This window comes from Scomber japonicus, chromosome 23 (genome assembly GCF_027409825.1).
Source record: "Scomber japonicus isolate fScoJap1 chromosome 23, fScoJap1.pri, whole genome shotgun sequence".
Classification (NCBI taxonomy): Eukaryota; Metazoa; Chordata; class Actinopteri; order Scombriformes; family Scombridae; genus Scomber; species Scomber japonicus.
The window spans coordinates 7,898,795-7,920,624 of record NC_070600.1 but is presented as its reverse complement, the minus strand read 5'-3'; the positions used below and the strand labels follow the sequence as shown (position 1 = coordinate 7,920,624).

The following is a 21,830-nucleotide window of genomic DNA, read 5'->3' as shown; positions in this document are numbered from 1 at the left end:
CAGTCTGGTCTTCATGGGAACACTACCTCACTGCCTTCCCACTATTGCCTAAGCCCAGTAAAGCCACAGAAGTCTTTTGTCTTTTTCTGAATCTAGATATTGTATTATAAGTGACACTCGAGGGATTACTTTAAACCTTAATTTATTTTTCTTTGGCAAACTAATTGATGCTAGCAACCAACATATTTGATGTAACTGAAATTGAAGTGTTAGAGGAGAATATAACAGGAAATGTGATGTGTAGAGTATCTGTCCCTTGTTTATGTTTGGAACCATAGAAGAGCTTCATTCCAACCAACATCTGGAGATAAAAAATGAACCCTAAAATCATAACCATGCTCTTTTTTGTTAAGTGCCTTTTATTGTGGAAGCTGATTCTATTGGAAAACACTGACTGACTGTGTGAGATCCTTCATTTTCGAAATATTTATTTCAAGTTATAAAAATATTTGTATAGATTTTTTCACTATTGTTTAAAAAGGAAAAGGAACAGGAAGGATAAAAAAAATATCTGTCATCCCACAAAGTAACACCACCTTAACCTTTACCCATGACGTTTTCTGCCAGTCTGGTTTCAGTGGAAATAACATGGTGGTATTTCTACACTGACCATAATGGAATTCAGAGGAAAGGGTTCTTATTATTTGGAAACAGAAGTTAAAAAGTAGGCACATATAAAGTAACATCAATGAAAATACATTTTTTTTAATAATATATTGAAACTTTCATCATCCATAAATATCAAGGGTGCCTCAAATGAAATAATTTTTACAAGCGTACATAGGTTAGGTTATTCATAAAGAGGAAGCTTTAACCATTTTTACAAGGTTTCGACACAGTGAGGAAGTGAAAGTGGGAGTTTTCAGATGTTAACTTCCTTCCATGTTCATCATTATTGTGCATATCAGTGCATGATGTGTTTCCATCAGTCAATTATCAACTAACAGCTGTCCGTTATATATAAATGCGTCAGTGGTAGAGCTTGATGTCCATTAATCATAGGGTGGGGGATTTCAAAGTTTACTCTTGACACCAGACTGAACTCTAATGAACCTCGAATTGCTTATGATGTGTCAAAAAACTCTCTCCAGACAGAAATCCGAATCGCAGGGATAAGAGATAAAAACATGACCGCTAGAGCTTCACTATTTACAAAAGTAATGAAGGCTGCTTTGAGGTCTTTTGAGTATGTCATGGTGAAGAATGACTAAAAGAAGAAGCTGCAATTCATTTTATAGTTAATTTACATACATCTGTGCCTGAAAGATTTATATGAGAGTAGACCTTTGTAGCACCAGGGGAAAGGCCTCTGTCTTAAAAAGAATAGGTTTTAAATATTTGGTTACAAGAAGCATCATGAGAGCCACGCAGAGAGAGTGGTCGGCTTGTTTGGTGAAGTCATTGTACAAATCCTGTATTAAAATGTCCATTATGTTTCCAAATAACATTGTTCACAGGAATCCAATGGGCCGTCAGGGAGAGGTGATAATACCTTGTGCAGTCCAGTGTAGTGGGTGAAAACCCGTTTTTCACTGCATGGCAATAAAGTTCTGTCACTGTGTGTGTGACATGAGGTTATTAACATGTCATCGCCATTTCAGATGATGGTTTTGGATTGATGGGACTCATTTCTTCCGGCGGTGGTATGTCGGTGTTTCTCCTCCTGAGGTAAAAAGGGAACATTAAGTAATGAAATGAGATCAGTCAAAAGATCATTGCACCCAAGTTCTTAAACTCAATTAAACCCTTGTCAACATGATTTCTTTCTCTTGCTTACTTTCTGCAATGTAAGTGGATCCAGAACCCCATCCCGATCCCAGCAACGATGATGATGAGTGAAACACAAGAGACCGCCACTGCTGTTTTTCCCTGAGATCCTGTCATAAGAGAGAATAACTCAATATGTAGTGTACCTCAATTTCCAGAGAATAAAGGGTGTAGCAGGCATTATTTTTTTTTTTGGTCAGAACAATAATCTTATGTTCTCAAAGCAAATTGCACAAGAGACAAAAGGAAAAGGCAAAAGAGGACACATCTGTGCAGTTCTGATTTGAATGAAACATATTTATGTGAAACGCACTGTGCACACAATTTAGTACCCTATATTTGGGATCTTAGTAAATCAGGCCCTGTGTGTTTGTTTAAACTGGGTTCAAGTATCAATATTTGTGTATGTAAAGGATTAGACTTAATGTTGACTTAACAGGCTACAGTTGCCATATGATTGATGTGAAATTAAAGCAGTAGTTAGACATTTTGGAAAATATATGTATTTGCTTTCATGTCTTCTTACACTAAATAAGAAGCAACAGCCAGAAGAAGGTTATCATAGCTTAACACAAAGACTTGAAGTTGTGTCACAGGCTATTTCTTGGCTAGTTGGCTGGTAAAAAGTTAACACACATGGCCAGGATATAGTCGGGCTCATTACTCATGGTAACACAACATTTTTACTCTTTTGGTTTGGATTAAACAAACAAGATATAACATGTTAATTGGTTAGCTTTACAGGTGCAGAGTGAGAGCTAACAGGAGCTAGCTGTTTCCTAATTCTGTTCTTCATTATTCATTAGAAACTGACCAATGTTATCACAGACAGAACTGTATCAGTGTTTATACAGTCTGCTATGACAGTATAAACACTGCCATAAAATATTAGTTTTTTAAAAGATATATAGGCTGCATTTTATGTATATTTAATCCTTTTTCCCAAGTTTAATATATACACATTATAAACCCAGTTAAGTTTACTGTTTCAGAGAACTGATGTTATTTTTAAAAAAATTAAGCTGTAATGTTAAATTAAACTGTAACATCATGTATCACAGCCCCCATTACAAGTGTTTGGTAACCACATTTGGGGGGAAAAGTGTCTTTATGTACATATTCTTTTGCCAAATGTATCTGAAGATATATTTTTACTGTAGAGGAATAACAATGTCGAAACTCACCAATATTGAGCTCATGCTTGGAGGTACTATTAACAGTGCTCGGTGACAATGTGGAGGTTGATGTACAGGTCGCTGCCCTGGTCACGGTCACAGTCTCTACTTCTATGAATGACAGAAAGAAATCCAGAGTCAGCTTTCATAAGGTCAACAGTTCAGTACCGATTCTGTCTTGGTAGATCAAGGAAGTTAGACCTGTATGTGAAAAAAAGCTTAAATGATCCATGCCACCCAGGTTTCTGGAGCCATTCATCCATTCATTCATTCAACACCCAGATTTGAAAACATTTGGTTCCATTTTTATGCGCTGATTTGATTTGCATATTTCTGCAGCTTTATTCAAATTTGTCAAAGTGACAAAGGGAAAACAGCAGAGTAAATATAGATCACAGAATGTCACTGATTGATTGGAAGCAGCTGTTAAAATCATCTGGCCTGATAGAGCTTTAGTGCAAGCAACATTAGATACTATGGGAGTTGATTGGGAAAGTTAATATTCCATGTGTGACTACGAGCATTTTACCCTGTGTGGTATCTGACAGGCTCCATTGATCAGGTCCAGATGAGGTTGGCTCTGTACTTTCTGTTTGTAGTGAAGACACTGATGTTGAGATGCTTGCACTGGGGGTTAACTGTTGGCTGGTGGAAGTTGCTGTGGGCAAGAGAAAACATGCTACCTTTGCTAATACTGCAAAAAAGCATGTCAATGTCTAAAACTGTTTATACTACTTTTACTACGAATACTACTTATGTTACTACACTGTTGCTCCTACTGTCACTGCAGTCTGGAAAATGATTATTGAATAAGAACAAACTCATGCTCTGGTTTGAAGCATGCATGCGTAAGGATGTCTACGACCATGCATGAACAGTCCACAAGTGCATAGATGTCAATTATCAGTTTATGTTATACCATGCCACGTAACTATTAATTAAAACCAAATTTAAAACATGCAAGGTTTTGTGGTTAACCATAGTCTTGTGGTTAGTGTTTTACGAGTGTTAAATATTTTTACTACTGTTACAACATTAGCTACTTCCTCTAATAGACCTTGCTCTACTCCTGCCACCACTACTTCAAGTAGTGTGACCAATTACTTTAATGATGGCTCTATTCCATGTAGGTATTCCAGTGAGTTATAGCGGCATCTTAATAAAAAAGAGCATTTATATAATATCACCTTAAAAAGCTTTTATGACTGATGTGTTCACAAACAGTTAATTATACATCTGGCAAACACTGATGTTCATTTGGAGTTACGTTTCTAACCATCTGACAAATTTAACACCAATATTTACTCCTTTGAACTTTATTATGGTGTTCTAACCCTCCTGAGGGCAATATCTTACTCTTTAGCCACTAAATTCTTGAGTCCAGGACAAATTTCCCTATGGGCACAATAAAGTATATCATATTGTATACTACACTACATTTATCATCTAGTTGCTAACAATGTTTGTGTGTTGTTTGGTGCAAGGCAGGAAGGGCACAATATGTGAACAAATAGGGCTTTTTCAATGAAAACTGTTGCCTGGAGCTGCTGATTCGAAATCGGTGATGCATTAAGCATGAATCAAAATAGTAAAATTGCAGGTTGTCAAAGCGTCAGCCCCCTGGGGCTAAAAAACAAAGTCAACACAGTGCCAAAAAGTGCAGTGAAGCTTTGGAACAGTCTTCTCATATGCTTGTTGTTGTGGTGGTGTTCTGGTGGCTTTAAGCCTGTTTTTCCACTAGCAAAAGTTAGCACTAGCAGTATCACAGTTACCGTAGACTGTAAATGCACCATGCTAACAGCTAGCCACTGCCCCCCCTTCAGCCACATTCACTTCTGGCTTCAAAAATCCAAGATGGCGACGGTCAAAATGCAAACTCAAGGCTTCACAACTGGAGTCAACAAACCAGTAGGTAATTTCACAGTTCCCCATTATTTTTTAAAACCAAAACAATAAGCTGAAAGACACTAAAATATTCCTCAGAACTGAGCCAGAGTAAGGTGATAGTTCCCTGTGTTTGTCATTACAAATGACCACTTACACACTATGCGTAGTCATCTGATGAAGAGTACATTAAAAATATTTATTAGGGCAGTTTTTAAAGTGCTTTAAAAATCTGTAATTTTACTTTTACTTATTCCTTATATTTAGTCAAATATATTACATAGTAAAGACAAGCACACACGTGGGACTCAGTATCTGCTACCTTAAGGTGTACTCTATATGCCCACATGATATAAAGTCATCTGAATCGCCATCAAATTTATCTGAGACTACTTTTAGAAACAAAACAATCCTGACACATCCAGATATACCTGGACTTAAAGCTAAAATGATTTGCCAGTTGTGTCCAAGATTGTTTACGCCTTTATCAAAACTGAAGCTGACAGTGATGTATGTCATCAACGGTAGACTCCCTCTCTTGGATAACCTTAGGAAGCTCTGACATGTTGCCATGTGCTCCACAACCATGTCAAGAATGTAACAATGAAACGTTAACTCACAGAACATTTGAATAAGTGAATTATCAAGTGGTGCTGTTTTATTTGACTAAATATGTATATATATAAATGTATATATGCTTTAAATGTTTGAATGTTAATCCCTGACCATGTAGTAGTTCTGCAACCCCACTAATGGTATTGCTACTTATACATCAAACTACAACTGCGACAGCTATAATGTACTATGTAGTATACTGCTACCTTTACTAATACTGCTGCTGTTTCTACTTGATACAACTGGCACAACTTAATGCTGCCACTACTACAACCAGTACTAATAAAAATGTACTAGTAGTTTTCATTAGTACCTATTTATTATTATTAGTTTATTGGTATTAGTATTATTTTAGTATTTCTTTTCTGTCTCCACAAATCATGCAAACATAGAACTCACTGACTGTGGTGGTAATGATGGAGTCATAGGAAGTATCAGTGTGTTCCACTGAAAAATAAGACCATTATTGATCATTATGTGGGGAAAAAAAATTCCTGCCTTATATTAAGTATTTGTTATATTTATTTTACAATGAACTACAATATTACAGTAATACCCTTTTTAAGCCATACACACAAATACACTCACTTGGTACTGTTGTCCTTGGCGGTACTGTGGTCCTTGGCGGTTCTGTTGTGGTTCTGTGTGGGTCAGCTGAAACACAACAGAAGACAGGTTAAGCATGTTGTTCGTCATCATCTGTAACTTGAAATCTTGATTGAACCAGACATACACGTCACGGTAATGAAAAAGAAGGCGGATTTATAAGATTTAATGTGGGACAAGCTCCAAAAACTGGATCCAGCACTTCACAGGATGCAACTGATTAGCGTCTTTTGCCCAGTAAATGAATCCCCAATCTACAACACAGGCTTTCTGTCATACATTCGTAGTCTCTAAACCCTTTCTGTGATTACCTTAGACTTGACAAAGCTCTCTTCAGTGCCACATATATAATGCATTGACTTTGAGTGTCCCATCAACCATACTGCTACAAAGTGAAGGGTCACATTTGCCCTTATCTTATCAATCTTAGCAATCCACTACATCTCACAGCTCTCACTAGGGCTGCCCTATCTCCTCTTTTGTAATTGCTCTGTTCATTGAACAGGGATGGCCATAATATTATAGCATACATAACACCAAAAAAGTGGCCCCACCTATGAGAAAGCCATGATGAGTGCTATTACAGGGGTTAGGGTTACGGTTATCCTCATTTGAAGCACAATTTCTCCTGCGTACATACTAAGTTTCATTTTGACAACCTCTTGAATGCCTCATTTACTCAAATGTAACCTAAACCAGATCAGTTTTTGGCGCTCAACATAGAGCAAACCACCTTCTTTCAGGCAAGTATGATTAAAAACAAAATAAAATGCAATCACAAAAAGCATATTGATGTTAGTAAACATGTTGTATTGTATTGTATAAAGTTTTACACAAATTGTTTGTTGAAGTTGTTGCAATCAATAAATTGTTAGGGTGCACAGAAAAGTAGATCTACTGATACGCTCATAAGCAGACCACTTGTGGGTAGCTGTGCACAGTATGTAGGCACCACCTACAACTGTGGGTGTAAGTGTGAAATGACACCGCCACAGCGTTGTTTTCTCAAGAAGGGTGTTCCCACTGAGGCATCTTGCTGCATCTCAGGGCTCAGGAAAGAAGATCATGTTTAAATATCTTGATGGACGACTTCCTTTTTGTTGGTGCATCCAGGAAGGCGGGTAATAGGGCATTTCTCCCTAAGCGCCTTTCCAACCTAACTTTGCTTCATAGCATACACTACTGAGTGGTTTGTTTTCTGTGTGCAAGAGGTCTGCTGGCACCGGTTTCACTACTTTAAAAGGTGCATGCAAAAATCTGTCTTCTCAGCTTACAATATTTGATGACAAACACTGTGCTGTGTCTTAAAGGGTTCTCCTACCTACACAGTGGAGAGCTACATTGCTGCATTTCAACAGAGACAGGCTCTTCAATCCCAAGTTGAGGAGCAAACCCTTAAAATGTAATGACAAAGAACAAATGATTCTTACGTATACAGGTAAGGGTGCACCGGGTCCACTCTCCTGCCTTGCATCTGATGAGATTTGAGGTTCCAGCTTTCCTCAAGAAACCGTCATTACATGTGTAGCGGAAAGTTTCGTTAATTTTGAAGCATTTCTGTTCTGGAGGTTTAGTCAAAGGGTAGGTAGGAATTTCTGGGCAACAGTCTGGATGGACACAAAATTACAGAGAGAATTGAAATGGTTAAATTATTAAGAAAAAAATAAAGGCATTAGCATCACTTAGAAAGAAAATTCTATATGTTTTTCTTTTACCTTTTGCTTTACTATGACTCCATTACACAATCACTGACCTCTTTATAAGATACACCTGTGCAATCCAATCCAATAAAAACATCTCTTAATAATTTCTACTTTTATGAAGTTTACACATTTTCAGTTTTTATTAACATTGTCAGGAAAGTGATAATTCTACTTTATGTTTATTACTGAGGTCATAGTGGGTGGTGATGTACTAGGGTTCATTATATTGAATGCTATTCCTAATATTTTGTCCACTCCATTAACAGACATGAGGGGGGGTGGGAGGGGTGCAAAATATTAAGAACACCATTCAGTATAATACACATCCAGAAAGCCACCACCACTTAGTACAGGGGTGTCAAACACCAATAAAAAAGTTTGGAAGGGAGGAAGGAAACAAGGAAGGAAAGAAGGGAAAGGTGATAGGAAGGAAAGAATGGAGGGAAGGAAAGACAAAAGGAAGGAAGGAAGGAATGAAGGAAGGAAGGAAAGAAGGAAAAGGAATTAGGAAGGAAAGGTAGGAGGGACGGAAAGACAAAAGGAAGGAAGGAAGGAAGGAAGGAAAGGAAAGGAAAAGAAGATGAAGGAAAGATGAAAGGAAAGGAAAGAACGGAGGGAAAGAAACAAAGAAGGAAAGAAGTGAGAAAGGGAGGAAGGAAAGAAGGACAGATGACAGGAGGGAAGGAAGGAAAATAAGACAGGAAGGAGAGTGGACCGGATTGGACGCCTTGGCGGGCCGGTTCTGGCCCCTGGGCCGCATGTTTGACATCCCTGATTTAGTACGACCTCAATAATAAACAAAGTAGAATTATCACTTTTTTTCCACAAAAAAAAGTTGAATTTGTGGAAGAACTGTTGTATTGGATTAAATTGGATTACAAAGGTGTAGGTAATGAAGCGGTCGATGAGAGTGTGTTTCATAACGCGCACCCAGGTTAATCAGTAACAACATTTTTACTTGAAGGGAGCACTGAGTGATATCTGCATTTTAAAAGGATGAATCAGATCATTAAGAGCTACGTGTTACTTTGTCACACGTAGTACACTATGACACGCTTGGATGTCACCAGATATACATTAGTGAAAATTCACTGTTTAAAAATGAATCTGAAAATGCCAGTGAAACATTTCCTGTTAAAAAAATAAAGTGAAAGAGGTTGTCTTGTTGTCTTGTCATTGCCCCTCAGCTGTCTTGTCTATTCACTTCCCTTTTCTGTTATTAAATGAATGTTGGTCTATTGTGTTATTACAGAGTTAACTGTGTGTGTTGCTAGCGATTGTATTGATTGAATTGTGTGTATTTTTAATGTGCAGGTGTAAAAAAAAAAAAAAAAAATCCCACATCAAAAAAATAATTTTCAAATTGTATCAAATGATTATTAAATTATTTAGGTTTGTAAATCACAGCGGACTACACAACAAATGATCGGATACATTACTGGGGAAAAAAAGATGATTGAAAAAAGATCCTGAAAACAGAAAAGTTTTGGCTGAACGAGACTTAAAATCTTTCTTACTGTAACAACATATAGCTACTGTATTGTTAGGGGTGAGATTATGAATTTACCTGAACTGGAGCAATGTGTAACTCCAGGTACACAGACCATCACAACGCAGACGCAGAGTGAGAGTGAAGCCAGATCCATCTGACAGCGCTGTGGACAGTTAAACCATGTTCGCCAAATAAATTATGAGCCGCTGCGACCATCCTCACTGCGGCTACAGCTCTTCTGACGTTTACTTTCGCTTTCTGAACACTGCTCTCTATTTATCGTAAAATGCTGTGAATCACGTGGTTTACTATTATTACTCGTGTTGCCATGTTTGTAGTTCCATAACTACAGTAGGCAAAATATACACTTTAGGTTTACTGCACCACATAAACACACCAGGGAGATTAAGGTTGTATTGAAACATATACATATTGAACAAAAGTACATTAAAATATAATAAAATATAGATTAAAACACTTCATTTTACATCACTTGGATATTTGAGCTTCACTGTGCAGAATGATGTACAGTCAAACCCGAAATTATTCATACCCCTGGCAAATTTTGACTTAAAGTTACTTTTATTCAACCAGCAAGTTGTTTTTTGACCGGAAGTGACACAGGCGTCTCCAAGAAGATAAAAAGACGATGTACAAAAGGCATCATTGTGGTAAAAAAATATATTTCAGTCAGCTTTTATTTACATTTGAACAAAAAGTGGCATGTCCAAAAGGGGTATGAATAATTTCGGGCTTGACTGTATATGAATAGTTTGATTCTTGAAGGCTGTTTTCACTTTAAATCTGCAGAAAGTGGAAAGTTTCTCTGTGTTCCAATTTTAGGATGGGCCCATCTGCAAGATACATGACATCATACTGTTGGAGGCCAAACCTGCACCAGTAATCAAAACACAAGTGTGGCGTGTAAACTTGAACTCTCCATTGCACATAGGTTTACAATGAGAACTGACTTTACAGTGATATTTTTTGTGGGGAAAACCATATTAGACACAAATTAGACCATTATTCAAAGTAGAGTAGTCTATGCTATTATATATAGTTAAACATGTCTATCTTTAATGATCTGAAAACAAAAACAACCTTGTAAATGTTTCATCCGCTGTGTTTGTTGGTAGGCCAACATTTCAGATATTCAGATATTGAGGACATGTGCTGTTTAATATAGACAGTCTGGAAAACAGCTCTGGAAAATGCTACTTTTTGTTCAGTGATTTGGAGTCGTGAGTAAAATTTGTTCTGGCAAATGAATCAAATGTGAGATTCTTGTTATATTCAGTGAATCCAAACATAAAAGGTGTTAATGAATACATCATGACAACTTTTTTATATGTTGGGCCAACATAGGCTACAGAACAAAGTTGTCATGATGGCCAAGGACCAAAATAAATGTGCTTATCTCTAAACTCCCCACAAAAATAAACTAGGCCTGTATCTTTCATGGAGTTCCTGCAGATAAGTTGGAGACTTTGTCATTCGAAAAACACATACACAAAAAAAGCTTTATGTAGCAATGGCCAAACAATTTTTCCAACAAATATGGACCGTTATACTAAGACAAACGATGTACTTCTGATGTCTGGATCCTACTTTAGTTTTAGTTTTAGTTTTGAAAATAGAATAATACTCACAACTCTTTGCTCAAACTTGACCAAAAACACTCCAACAAAAGTACTTACACTATTATTCATACACGGATAGCACAGCAAAAATATATCACCTATTTTTACGAGACGAAGAAGATCAGCAGGTAACACATAGGTATCCCCGGAGCAAGCAAGAGTAAGTCAGCCGACCGCTAGGTTGCGCCAGAGCGTAAAATATCGATAAATGTCGTTGACTGTCTCTCTTGATGAGGTGAGATAGTTTTGTTGTTGTGCTGGTGCTTTCCGCCACGGACAGCAAGGAGCTGCATCAAATGTGCTCTTATAGCTTTTTGTAATACAGCCTCTTTAATTTAGTTAATGTCCAGATAAGTGTAACAGTGGTAAGTTGAAAACAAGCTACAATACTCTAATGTTTGTCATGAACAGTATTCGTTCAGGAACATTAGTAAAGTAGCCATGTTAGCATTAGCTAATGTCAGCTAGTAGCCGGTGTTACGTGTTAGCTAGAGACCGTGTTAAATGATGACTTTTAGCCGCAATGGTTGCTCGTTAAAAAACTCCAACAGAAAACGCACCTGTCCTTCTTAAAGCATTCTTTTTTACTTCAATTAATTTTAAATACATAGTAATATGTGCTTCATATCTAGGCTGAACATTTACGTAAGTTACATTGTGTTGAGCAAGACGCATTCACTTTTCCTAATGCTTTTTATAATGTGGAAAACAAACCTTAGCCTATAAGTTTACAGTGTTTGGAATTAATAGTTATCCTCAGTCGGAAAGTAGCCCATATTCAACCAGTTAACTTGTGTAATATCTAATTCTTCATCAGATGCTAGTTGCTTAGCTAATCTAAATTTCCCCTACATTAAAAGTAAGTTGTAAAAATGTTTGATTTACGTAATGAAGGAGAAAATTGACCACATGAATTTGAATGTTTATATACTGCATTGAATATCACATTTAAGATAATTTGAGGCTTTTCAACACACCACCATCACAAAGTCACCAGTTAACACGGTCATGGTATGAAGTTAAAGAGAAGCATGTTAAGTGGTAAATGATTTGAGCTTGTCTCCAATGAGTCAACCCTACAAAATGAGGCAAACTAGCTTTGCAATTCGGCTGCTGCTAAGTTACTAACTCAGTTTCTACCAAGTGTTGGAGACTAAATGATGTTTATTAAGCCGGTTTATATTAAAATAAATGAAGTTTTGTGTTTGTAGGTAACAGAGGCTGTGACTGGCAGCCATGTCGCTATATGATGACCTCGGTGTGGCAGCCAATGACACCAAGACCGAAGGCTGGTCCAAGAACTTCAAGCTGCTGCAGTCCCAGCTGAAGGTGAAGAAGGCGGCTCTGACCCAGGCCAAGGTAGGCACATGCAAAGAGCATTTTAACATATACACTAGACGGGCACAGACTGTAGAGTAGGGCTGAGATTCACAGATGAACTCACGATATATTAAGTTAAAGGCGATACTACTACTATATTATAGAACTAAGAACTGTCACATGTCTGTTCAGCATGTCAAAAAGGAGGCTTAGGGTAGTAGCACTCTTGTAGAGTCAAGGCAGTGAAACAACTCTGAGCAGTCCCATTTTTTTTTTTTTTTAAAGTATCGATACTTGGTGCCCGTGTATTGATAACATATGGCAAGTGGAAATATCACAATATGCTGCAATATTCCTTTTTTCACCCTTAGAATGTACTTTATCAATATTCATGAAGAAGTAACTTGTGCTGACACAGATTTTAAAGATTTCCTCCAGACATGTTTTCTCTCTGCTTTGAATAATAGTGTGTGTCATGAGTGGAGGGGTAAAAACTGTAAACCCAATCTGCATATATTCAGTTTTTATGTGTGTGTGTGTGTGTGTGTGTGTGTGTGTGTATAGACTCAGCGTATGAAGCAGACCACTGTGCTGGCTCCTGTCATTGATCTGAAGAGAAGCGGCTCCAGTGAGGAGCGACAGATCACAGACACTCCTCCACATGCTGCTGCTGGACTCAAGGTCTGTTTTATTCAATGAACCTGCTCATCAGAATGAATAAAATCCTGATGTTGTAAATTTATAAGATCATTAAATTGTTTTAAGCAGTGAATTATTTTTTATTTTTAATTTTTAAATAGTTTTGACTTGATTCAGCTGGATCTTAAAAATGTAGTATGATGCAGAGCTCTGCGTGAGCTTGTGGATTCTCATATCGAGGACTTCCTGTGTGTCTTTGGTTCCCTAAGGACGCCGTGCCCAGTGGTTTCTCATCTGGAGACGTGCTCATCCCGCTGGCCGACGAGTACGACCCGATGTTCCCCAACGACTACGAGAAGGTGGTGAAGAGACACAGAGAAGAGCGACAGCGGCAGAGAGAGCAGGAGCGGCAGAAGGAGATAGAAGAGAGAGAAAAGTACGGACGCACACAGACTGATCAAAACCAGCAGCAGGGACCTTTTGATGCGGTCTTCCAAACCCAAAAAAGTTCCTCGGAGTTTAGTAATTTCTAATGTATCAGTAAATTGTAGGAAACTAGAGAGAGAGAAAGTTAATTGTCAATTTTTGGAGAAACACAAGACTGCTGTTATATATCTCGGTGTCTGCATGCGTGTTGCAGGAAAAGGAAAGACAGGCACGACGGCGGAGCTCCGAGCGGTTTCTCTCGGTTCCCGGCAGCAGAGGGCGACTCAGACGAGGATGACGACTACGAGAAAGAGCGGAGGAAACGAGGTGAGTATTCAACACAGCTTTGACATCACATTTACTGCCTTTAATTGTGAATGACAGTGGCTGTAATCGGAATGTTTTCACACTGATTAACAATTTAAGTTCATTTCTAAGCCAAAGCAGATGTTTAAACAGTAATAGAGGCTTGTGTACACTCTGAAGGCTCCTGTTTATCATTATCTAATTTAAAAACCAAAAGCATCACTGAGTTACATAATAATGTAGAATTTTGCTTATTTTACGTGTAAGCCTCTGTTTATGTGTTTCTGTCTCTCTCTCTCTCTCTCTCTCTGTCTCAGGTATGGGCGGAGCAGCCATCGCCCCTCCTTCATCACTCGTGGACAGAGACGGTAAATAAGACACAGCCTCTTAGAAACACTGAAACAGTGCTCTATTGAGTTTAAACATAAACACATGGTAACAGCATTAGAAACCGCTGTCCGCCTCTCAGCTCGAAAAATAAACTTCTCTTGTTATGTTAGGATTTATTTAGATACATTTTTACCATATCCTGAGTGACCGAAAAATAGTTCAATTAATTAGCTGCAGAAAAAGTTGTGTAGTAGACACACACATTTGTACCAAACAAAACAGGTGATGGACCAAAGAACTAAATCTGTAAAGGCAGAAGAAAGCTGCACACTGTAGCTCCCAATGCAGGTATAGTTTAATGGGGTATCAATATAATATCAATATCATCTTCATATATAGTCGCCCAGGTCACCTGACAGTCACATGATGTGTCAATCCAATTCCATATTTACAGGTGGACATATAAGTGTAAAGAAGATAATACAGAAGATAGTACAACCCATAATAGTGAATACTATAAAAGAAAGGAAAACATCATTAATGTGTCTAGTTTGCCCAGCACAGCAGAGGGCAGCATTGCTTACATTAAAACTGCATCAATTTCAGTGCCAAATCAAATCAAGAAAATCAAAGGCAGGCTTCTACAGTCAAAACCTAAAGTAGCAGAAGAGATGAGGCACAACGATGTCAGTTGAAATTGTGCTACAATTATGAATCAATATGAAATTATTATGGTTTATTTAGTAGGGACAGATACCAGATACATACACAGGCTAAAACGGCTGTCTGATGCAAGTATCACAGTGTTTACAGCGAATGCTAATTTGCATCACCTGTCCCTAGAAGGGCTTTTGTGAAAGTAAGAGATTAAAATATTTTTTAAAAAGTAAAAAAGAAAGTAAACCAAATACAGCTGCATAATAAATACAAAACAGCACAAAGTTATTATATATTATAGAAGAATTATTATTGATATAACTTATTATGAATATTATTATTATTCTTAAGTACTTCCAGTCATCAGTGCTGCACGTCATGTTAATAGTGGTTCTGTGTTTCTTCATTAGGCTCCGTTACGTACCCCTTTGAGGAAGAAGGTCGCCCTGCCAGAGGCTCAAAGGCTGCCATCCCTCCACCTATGTACGAGGACTTGGAGCGGCCGCGTTCACCGCCCGGGCCAACCAGCTCCTTCCTGGCCAACATGGGGTGTGTGGAATATACACACACACACACACACACACACACACACACTTTATCTGCTGTGCAAATTACAGCGTGGACAAAACCGCTTTTTAATATCGAGTCATTTCTTCAATCTGAAGCCTCCTTTTTCTCCCACAGAGGCACCGTGGCCCATAAAATCATGCAGAAGTACGGCTTTAAAGAAGGTCAGGGCCTGGGGAAGCACGAGCAGGGCCTCAGCACAGCGCTGTCTGTGGAGAAGACCAGCAAGAGAGGCGGGAAGATTATCATAGGCGACGCCGCAGAAAAACGTAAGTACACCCTCTGCTGCCTTTTTTTTAAATGTTTATATTTTCTCGATCAATGCTTGATATGCTGCACTCTTTTTTTCTTCATCCACTTTTTCCCACCTTGTCACTTTGCTTGACTTTATCTCTTGATGTCTTTTTTTAAATGTCAGCTGCATGGGAAAAGATCCGTGCTCGTATCGTCTCCAGTGCTCCTGTCACTGACATCCCAATACTGTCATTCTAGCATCTGTGAGATGTTGTTAAGTGACTTTGTTTGCACATCTTTTGTATTTTTTCATTTTGTGTGTGTGTGTGTGTGTGTTTGTGTGTTTGTGTGTTTGTGTGTTTGTGTGTGTGTGTGTGTGTGTGTGTGTGTGTGTGTGTGTGACTGAGCAGCAGGGTCCAGTCTATCAGGTGCTGCTGAGACTTCAGGCATAGGCTCTGCAGGTTGGCCTCCACTCCCATTTTTCTCTCTCCCATACACACATTGTGTGTCTGCATGTGTTTGCATGCGTTTTATCCACATACAGTGAGGTCGAGAAGTCTGAGACCACCAGTTAAGATACTAATATTTTGCATTTGTTTGGAATGAAGTCCTATTTTTAAAAATTATAAATGATATGAGATTAACAATTTGATTAAAAACAACATGCAGTCAAGCTCAAGTCACATAACTGTGGAGGAAAGTCAAAAACAGACACGTCTCTGAAGAATGGAGTGCTACTTCAGTTCACTGCAGGTGTCCCTCTTCAAAACAGGCAGAACACCCCAGACATATTTCACTTAGTTTCATACACTACGTTTCATTTTCATTCTCAATCAGTCAGTAAGTCTGTAATGCCGAGCATTTGGCCTTGTTTCCTCTCCTGAGAAGTGGTTTAGAAACTACTGCTGGTTCTCTGAGATCACTACAACACAGCCTTCTTTTGACAGCACTTATGCTGATTTGAGTCTAGCATTCCCTCAGTCGAGTCATGGTGTGATGAGGAGAATAACATTTTGACTTCTGACACTTTCACTTAGTTCATGTTTCCCACTATCACTCTGCTACTTAGTGAGTAATGACCTGCTGGAAACTTGATGCCCAGACATATCAATAACGTGAACACTGGCTGCAAGTTGAGTCAACTTGAACAAGCCTCTGATGAGTAGATCAAATCATTATTTGATCACATAGTTCAATGAAAGTGATACAACTCATCGGATTTTGACCTTTCATATAAAGAAACCAAATTGGTGAATGCTACAAATAAGCTTAAATTTGATTGCTGTAGAAATAGTGTCAGAACTTCTTGTGTTTTTAAATGTTTTCTGAATCCTCAAACTTTCTAAATATTTTCAAGTTTACATGGAAATATGATAGATTTTCAGTGTGGTCTCAGACTTTTGCAAACCTCTGTTTTTTTTTTAATGTATTTCCATACTCAGTTACCATATTGAGAGCAGCAGTGCATTATATCTGTTTCAAAATGAAGTGCTACCACACACAAGCTGCATTCATTTTTGAATTGTAGTTTTTCTGCAGAGAGTGGTTTTAAATGCTCTCTGCTTAAATTTAGATTCACTCTCTCTAACACCTTTGCTACTAATTCAAACATTCCTGCATCTAGTCAAAGTTTAACTTTTGCACTTGACCTTTTTTTCTGATTCTTTTAACCTGTTCATGTCTTCAGTCACATGAGAACAGGTTGTTTATGAGCTGCACTGACTTTGATCTTAGAGGTGAAATGTCTAAGTCAGAAGTGTCCAAACTAGTCCATAAAGGTTCATGTGGCTGCAGGTTTTCATTGCAACCGAGCAGGAGCACACCAGGCTTGACTTCAGACAGCTGATTGGTCGAATTGTGCACAAAAACTTGCAGGCACACAAGCCTTTATGAAATAGTATGGACGGGCCTGGTCTATGTGCTCACAGACTAGAGATAAAGCAGGGTAACAACATAGATTTTTGATTCGAACCTGAATACAGTGAGTCAACTTGTTTATTTTGGCCACTAGATGTCACTGTTGGACACCAGTTTCATTGTTTCATTCTACTTTGCTTCAGCTGTTAGTCGGGTTTTTTTTTGGCAGCCAATCAGCAGGAAGCTTTTGTTATCAGCAACGCTCAGTACAGAATGAGAGTTTAGATGAGAATAGAGTCATTTTTAGACCTTCTCACAATGTTCTGTAATTGGAGTGGACACTTCACGTCCCCTGATTCTCAGTTTAGGGACCACTGTATTATTGTGTAAGAGACTAGAGGGACAAGCTGATAAGTTAAGATGTAATATGTATCAAGTGTATATCTCCACTGTTCATTTCTCTGCTGCTTAATCAGTTTTTTTAGGAATGTTTTTCCACTTAGGTGACCCATTTAGAGTTCCTGACCTTAAGATATGGAGGAAAAAAAACAGCCAGACGTGACAGAAACAGTAGATATCACATGCACTCAGTTATAATAGCACGGGGGTTTTTTCTACAGCTTTTATAACAAAAGGCTCAATAGTTTTGAGTTATCATGTGTATTGAATTCAGCTCCTCGCCTTGAACAATACAACAAGATATGATAGAACTTACTGTTAAACCTGCTCCAGTTACTTCATCCAGCTTAACGGCAGCTAGTCAATTGTGTTTTGGAGGGGGGAAAAAATACACACACACACACACTCATAACCTTTTTTATTCTGTTTCCATCCAACTAGCCGACTCCTCAAAGAAGTCTGACGCAAACCCGCTAACAGAGATCCTCAAAAACCCAACCAAGGTGGTCCTGCTCAGGGTACGTCTGAAGCCATGGACAATCAGGAACTTCTGTCAAATCAAAAATAGAAATAAAAAAACAAAGAGAAGAGGCGTTGCTTCACACAACAACAGCTGCTATGCTGCAAATATATTGATGCTAACCACACCTGCAAAACGGTTTTAAGGGGAAAAATTGAAATCCAGCTTTTTTGATTGGATCAGTGTCACTGAATAACATGAGAAAGTAGTCCTAATGATGTCTGTTTTACAGTTTATTTGGCAAAAGTGATCACACATGTTTTAAACAGGAAAACATGGTGAAAAATCATAAAGTATCACCTGACTCTTGAAATTGTAATAATAACCTAGCATGAGTTTTTCAGAATGAGCCTTACCTTACAAACACATTTAAAAAGTGATATGGTTTAGCTTCATTTTCAAGAGAAAGAAACGGCCTGTCAATGTATTTTCAGTGCATTAAACTTGTACATAATGAATATATTGAATTAAGACCCGTGTGTTTGTTGTGGTTAGAACATGGTGGGCCCAGGAGAGGTGGACGAAGACCTGGAGGGAGAGACGAAAGAAGAGTGCGAGAAATACGGCAAAGTGGTGAAATGTGTCATTTTTGAGGTGAGAGATTCGTACAATATGCTTCGATGAGACAAAGTTAACAGAGCTGTTTATGAATCGGAAGTTGAACAATCACACAAACACACACTTTGCTTCTCAGATCGCGGAAGTGCACGACGACGAAGCGGTCAGGATATTTCTGGAGTTCGAGAGGGTGGAGTCAGCAATCAAAGGTCAGTGTTTACTTGTTGTATGTAAACCCTGAATGGGGCCTCTGCTTATAGTTTGCACACAGAATTCTCTCTGCATATGTAAGCATTTGTTGAAGATCAACTTTATGTAATCGCGTCACTTTCCTCCCACTCTTGTATAACTGCCCTATTAATGTGGGTGAATGTGGGTAATTAATTGGGTCAGCCCAGATCAGAAACAAGGTGAGACTCTGCTCCCCGAGGTGTTACATCATACGCGGCCCAGCAACCCAACCGTCTCCCCACGGCACCGTCACAACCGCGCTTACATCACAGCTGTCAGAAAGCAGGACAGACGCTCAAAGAAAGACACGGAATTAAAAAAAAAAAATTTAAATGAAAGTGTCACCACCACCACGATGATGATGATGAGGGAAAGTCTCTTGATTTTGTGCTGATTGTAAAAGTAGGAGAAGTTTATTGTACTGTCTCAATACTCAATACAACACATTCATGTATAGTGGAAATCTGATTAGGGCTCACACAGTTTAATCACTACAATACAAAGTACACACACTTTGTTTGGCACACCATGTAGTTTTTGAATAAGAAGTACTGTGACATGTGGCATGAAATGTGCTGACTGCAGCCATCAAGTGTCCTTCAGGGGGCGAAAAAAATGGGATTGAAGCCATCACTGGACTGAGCGTACACACACCCCCGAACATTGTGATGTTCATTGATGAGGTCAGAACAGAAATAGTGCTGTGTATCTGTCCTGAAGTGTGAGGAGTCAGACTTCAGGACAGCATCTATATGTAGTCTCAGAAGATGTAAACAGATGAGAGTTCTGAGAATGACACCGCTCATGTTTTTACTCACTCTCCTGGAATGCTACGAGAGAGAGCCAAAACAATGTTGTTTTTCTTTCCAGGACTTTTATCGCTGGTACTTTGAAGGGGGGGGGGGGGGTGTCAAACTGTTAGCATCACTTTATCTTCTGGTCACAACAGTTTGTTCCTCATGAATCAAAGCATTTCTTTACACAGCATGACAGATGTTCTCACTGCTTTTGGAGGGGAAAAAGTTCATGGCAAAAGAATTGAAACTGTCAAAACCCTAACCCTAAAACAGCATTTTTCTCTGTTAAAGAATCAAATTAAAAGAGGATTAGTGGTAGCCACAGTATTGAAGCATCAACCATCCGTGATTCTAATGTCTGTAGACCTGTCACAATAATTACTTTTGTTGGACGATATATTGTCTCAGAAATAATAGCGATAAACGATATTATTGTCATTTGAAGATCATTTTAAACCACTGATATAATGATAATATAATAGTATAATAATGCAAGGGGGGGTTGGGGGTGGGATTGGAGAGTGGGGGCTACGCCATTAAGGTTGGGGACAGAGTTATTTACCTTTAATTCTTCTACAGTCTCCACTCAGGACGTACACAGTGAGGAATGGAGGACACTACTTGCTTAGCCAATGTGACATGAATAGCCTCTTAGCTGCTAATGTGAAGCGTGGTAATATTGAGGTTGTTGTACAATTAGTTGATCATTATTGTGACAGGCCTAAATGTCCAACAATAAAAGGGAAGGCGTTTCTATGTGAAGCCCCTTAATTCAACAATTATACAAATTCCTAAGAAGTCATACAGAGAGCAGTTTCTACACCCACAGTAGCAGGAAAACAACCACAATGCATTGCGCATGCACAGTTAAATTCTCAGCAAGTGTCTCCCCAGTGACAGACACAACAACATTGTTCGCAAAAGAAAAAGTAGCCTGCATGTCTCTGTTTACTGACACCCTGCTGTGTGAACTCATGCATGTTAAAGCCACTTCACAGAGGCTTGTCAGAGGGCATTCAGGGACACTGAGGAAATCACCAACTCATCAGGCAGATTAAAAACTCACAGACCTTTTTATCGTAAAATCTCTTTGCATGCCCAGTCAGAGTATGTGGAGAAAGACATTGTGGGGTTACCTTCATACAGTCTGACCATACCCTTCTCTCTCTCTCTCTCTCTTTGCAGCTGTGGTGGATCTGAACGGACGTTATTTCGGCGGGAGAGTTGTCAAGGCCTGCTTCTATAATCTAGACAAGTTTCGAGTGTTGGACCTGGGCGAGCAGGTCTGACGTGCAACGCAGATATTTCTCCACTTGTACATAAACCCTTTTTTTAATATTCCCTGAAAAGCAGTGAAATATCTGAATGTAGTGTGTCCACTTTGTCAGTTGTTTTTTTTTTTCCTGTGATGAAAAATACCTTTTATGTCAAGATAAAATAAATGGTATAAACTACTAGTTTACTCTTTCTTTTTTTTCACGTGTATAACATTGTCATGCATATAAGTTATTAGGTTGTTTTCTGAGTTCAACTTCAAGTCACATAGCTTTGAAATCTTTATTTAGAAATTAGCCTAGTCATGCTTACTAGGCTGCAGTTAAAGTTGCACATTGTTGCAAGATCAAATTAAACTCGAAACTTGTACACATCCTGTTATGGAGCAGCTTGTACTCCATCTAAGAAGCCTAGTTTCCTCCTTACTGATTTTTTGTCTGACATAACACTGGTTCCACAGTTGTGTTAACTCATCTCCTGAGAATCTTAACTTAGCTCTGATGGATTATGGGAAGGGGTACTGGGACAGTGAACGCAGCCTCATTCAGAACTTATGTAAGTGCGCCGCAGGACCCTGGAGGTTCCTGTGAAAAACGTCAGGAGGGATCCCACCGGAGCAGGTTTAATTCAGATCAGGAAACAGGTTGGGTGGAAAAGAGGAAAACAGTAGAGAGACCCATTTGCCAGATTTCATTCCATCGTTCATGCTGCGAGGCTGCTTGGGGTCAAAGTTCGAGGGAACAGGAGCGAATGGGCAGCGGTTGGTAAAAACAGACCAGCTCAGAAGAATGTATTAATCTGCTACTAATCTAACAAGCCCAGAGCACATTTT

The 21,830-nt window shown here is 38.7% G+C and overlaps 2 protein-coding genes across 5 annotated transcripts; one reads left to right on the top strand and one right to left on the bottom strand.

The window, feature by feature from the left end:
* Positions 1–1,578: 1,578 nt before the first annotated feature.
* On the bottom strand, positions 1,579–9,473 carry LOC128353527 (interleukin-15 receptor subunit alpha-like). Its single transcript, XM_053314223.1, has 8 exons — positions 9,318–9,473; positions 7,478–7,654; positions 6,030–6,095; positions 5,841–5,888; positions 3,472–3,600; positions 2,952–3,053; positions 1,778–1,877; positions 1,579–1,663 (listed from the first exon to the last, which is right to left on the bottom strand). Exons 1-8 carry the CDS (start codon positions 9,394–9,396, stop codon positions 1,579–1,581), a joined length of 786 nt encoding a protein of 261 aa, XP_053170198.1. The 5' UTR covers positions 9,397–9,473.
* Positions 9,474–11,138: 1,665 nt separating this feature from the next.
* rbm17 (RNA binding motif protein 17) lies at positions 11,139–21,177 on the top strand. 4 transcript variants are annotated; one of them, XM_053313736.1, is made up of 13 exons: positions 11,139–11,247; positions 12,094–12,241; positions 12,767–12,883; positions 13,111–13,358; positions 13,482–13,594; positions 13,891–13,941; positions 14,971–15,109; positions 15,245–15,396; positions 15,772–15,822; positions 18,059–18,135; positions 18,633–18,731; positions 18,832–18,904; positions 20,909–21,177. In XM_053313736.1, the coding sequence occupies exons 2-13, from the start codon at positions 12,119–12,121 to the stop codon at positions 21,010–21,012; spliced, it is 1,347 nt and encodes a 448-aa protein (XP_053169711.1). In that variant the 5' UTR covers positions 11,139–11,247; positions 12,094–12,118; the 3' UTR covers positions 21,013–21,177. The 4 variants fall into 4 exon arrangements, with proteins under 4 accessions (XP_053169711.1, XP_053169713.1, XP_053169712.1 ...); XM_053313738.1 differs by having other exon boundaries at positions 11,176–11,236; positions 12,080–12,241; positions 13,111–13,277; XM_053313737.1 differs by having other exon boundaries at positions 11,176–11,236; positions 12,080–12,241; positions 13,111–13,277; positions 13,479–13,594.
* The last annotated feature ends 653 nt before the right edge of the window (positions 21,178–21,830 follow it).

Coding starts and splice junctions, on each gene's coding strand:
- LOC128353527 (XM_053314223.1), bottom strand. CDS start 9,396: ATGGATCTGGCTTCACTCTCACTCTGCGTCTGCGTTGTGATGGTCTGT. Junction 5,889..6,029: donor GCCAAGGACAACAGTACCAA/GTGAGTGTATTT, acceptor CTTATTTTTCAG/TGGAACACACTGATACTTCC. Junction 3,054..3,471: donor CCTGTCAGATACCACACAGG/GTAAAATGCTCG, acceptor TGTCATTCATAG/AAGTAGAGACTGTGACCGTG.
- rbm17 (XM_053313736.1), top strand. CDS start 12,119: ATGTCGCTATATGATGACCTCGGTGTGGCAGCCAATGACACCAAGACC. Junction 13,595..13,890: donor GAAAGAGCGGAGGAAACGAG/GTGAGTATTCAA, acceptor TCTCTGTCTCAG/GTATGGGCGGAGCAGCCATC. Junction 15,110..15,244: donor TCCTTCCTGGCCAACATGGG/GTGTGTGGAATA, acceptor TTTCTCCCACAG/AGGCACCGTGGCCCATAAAA.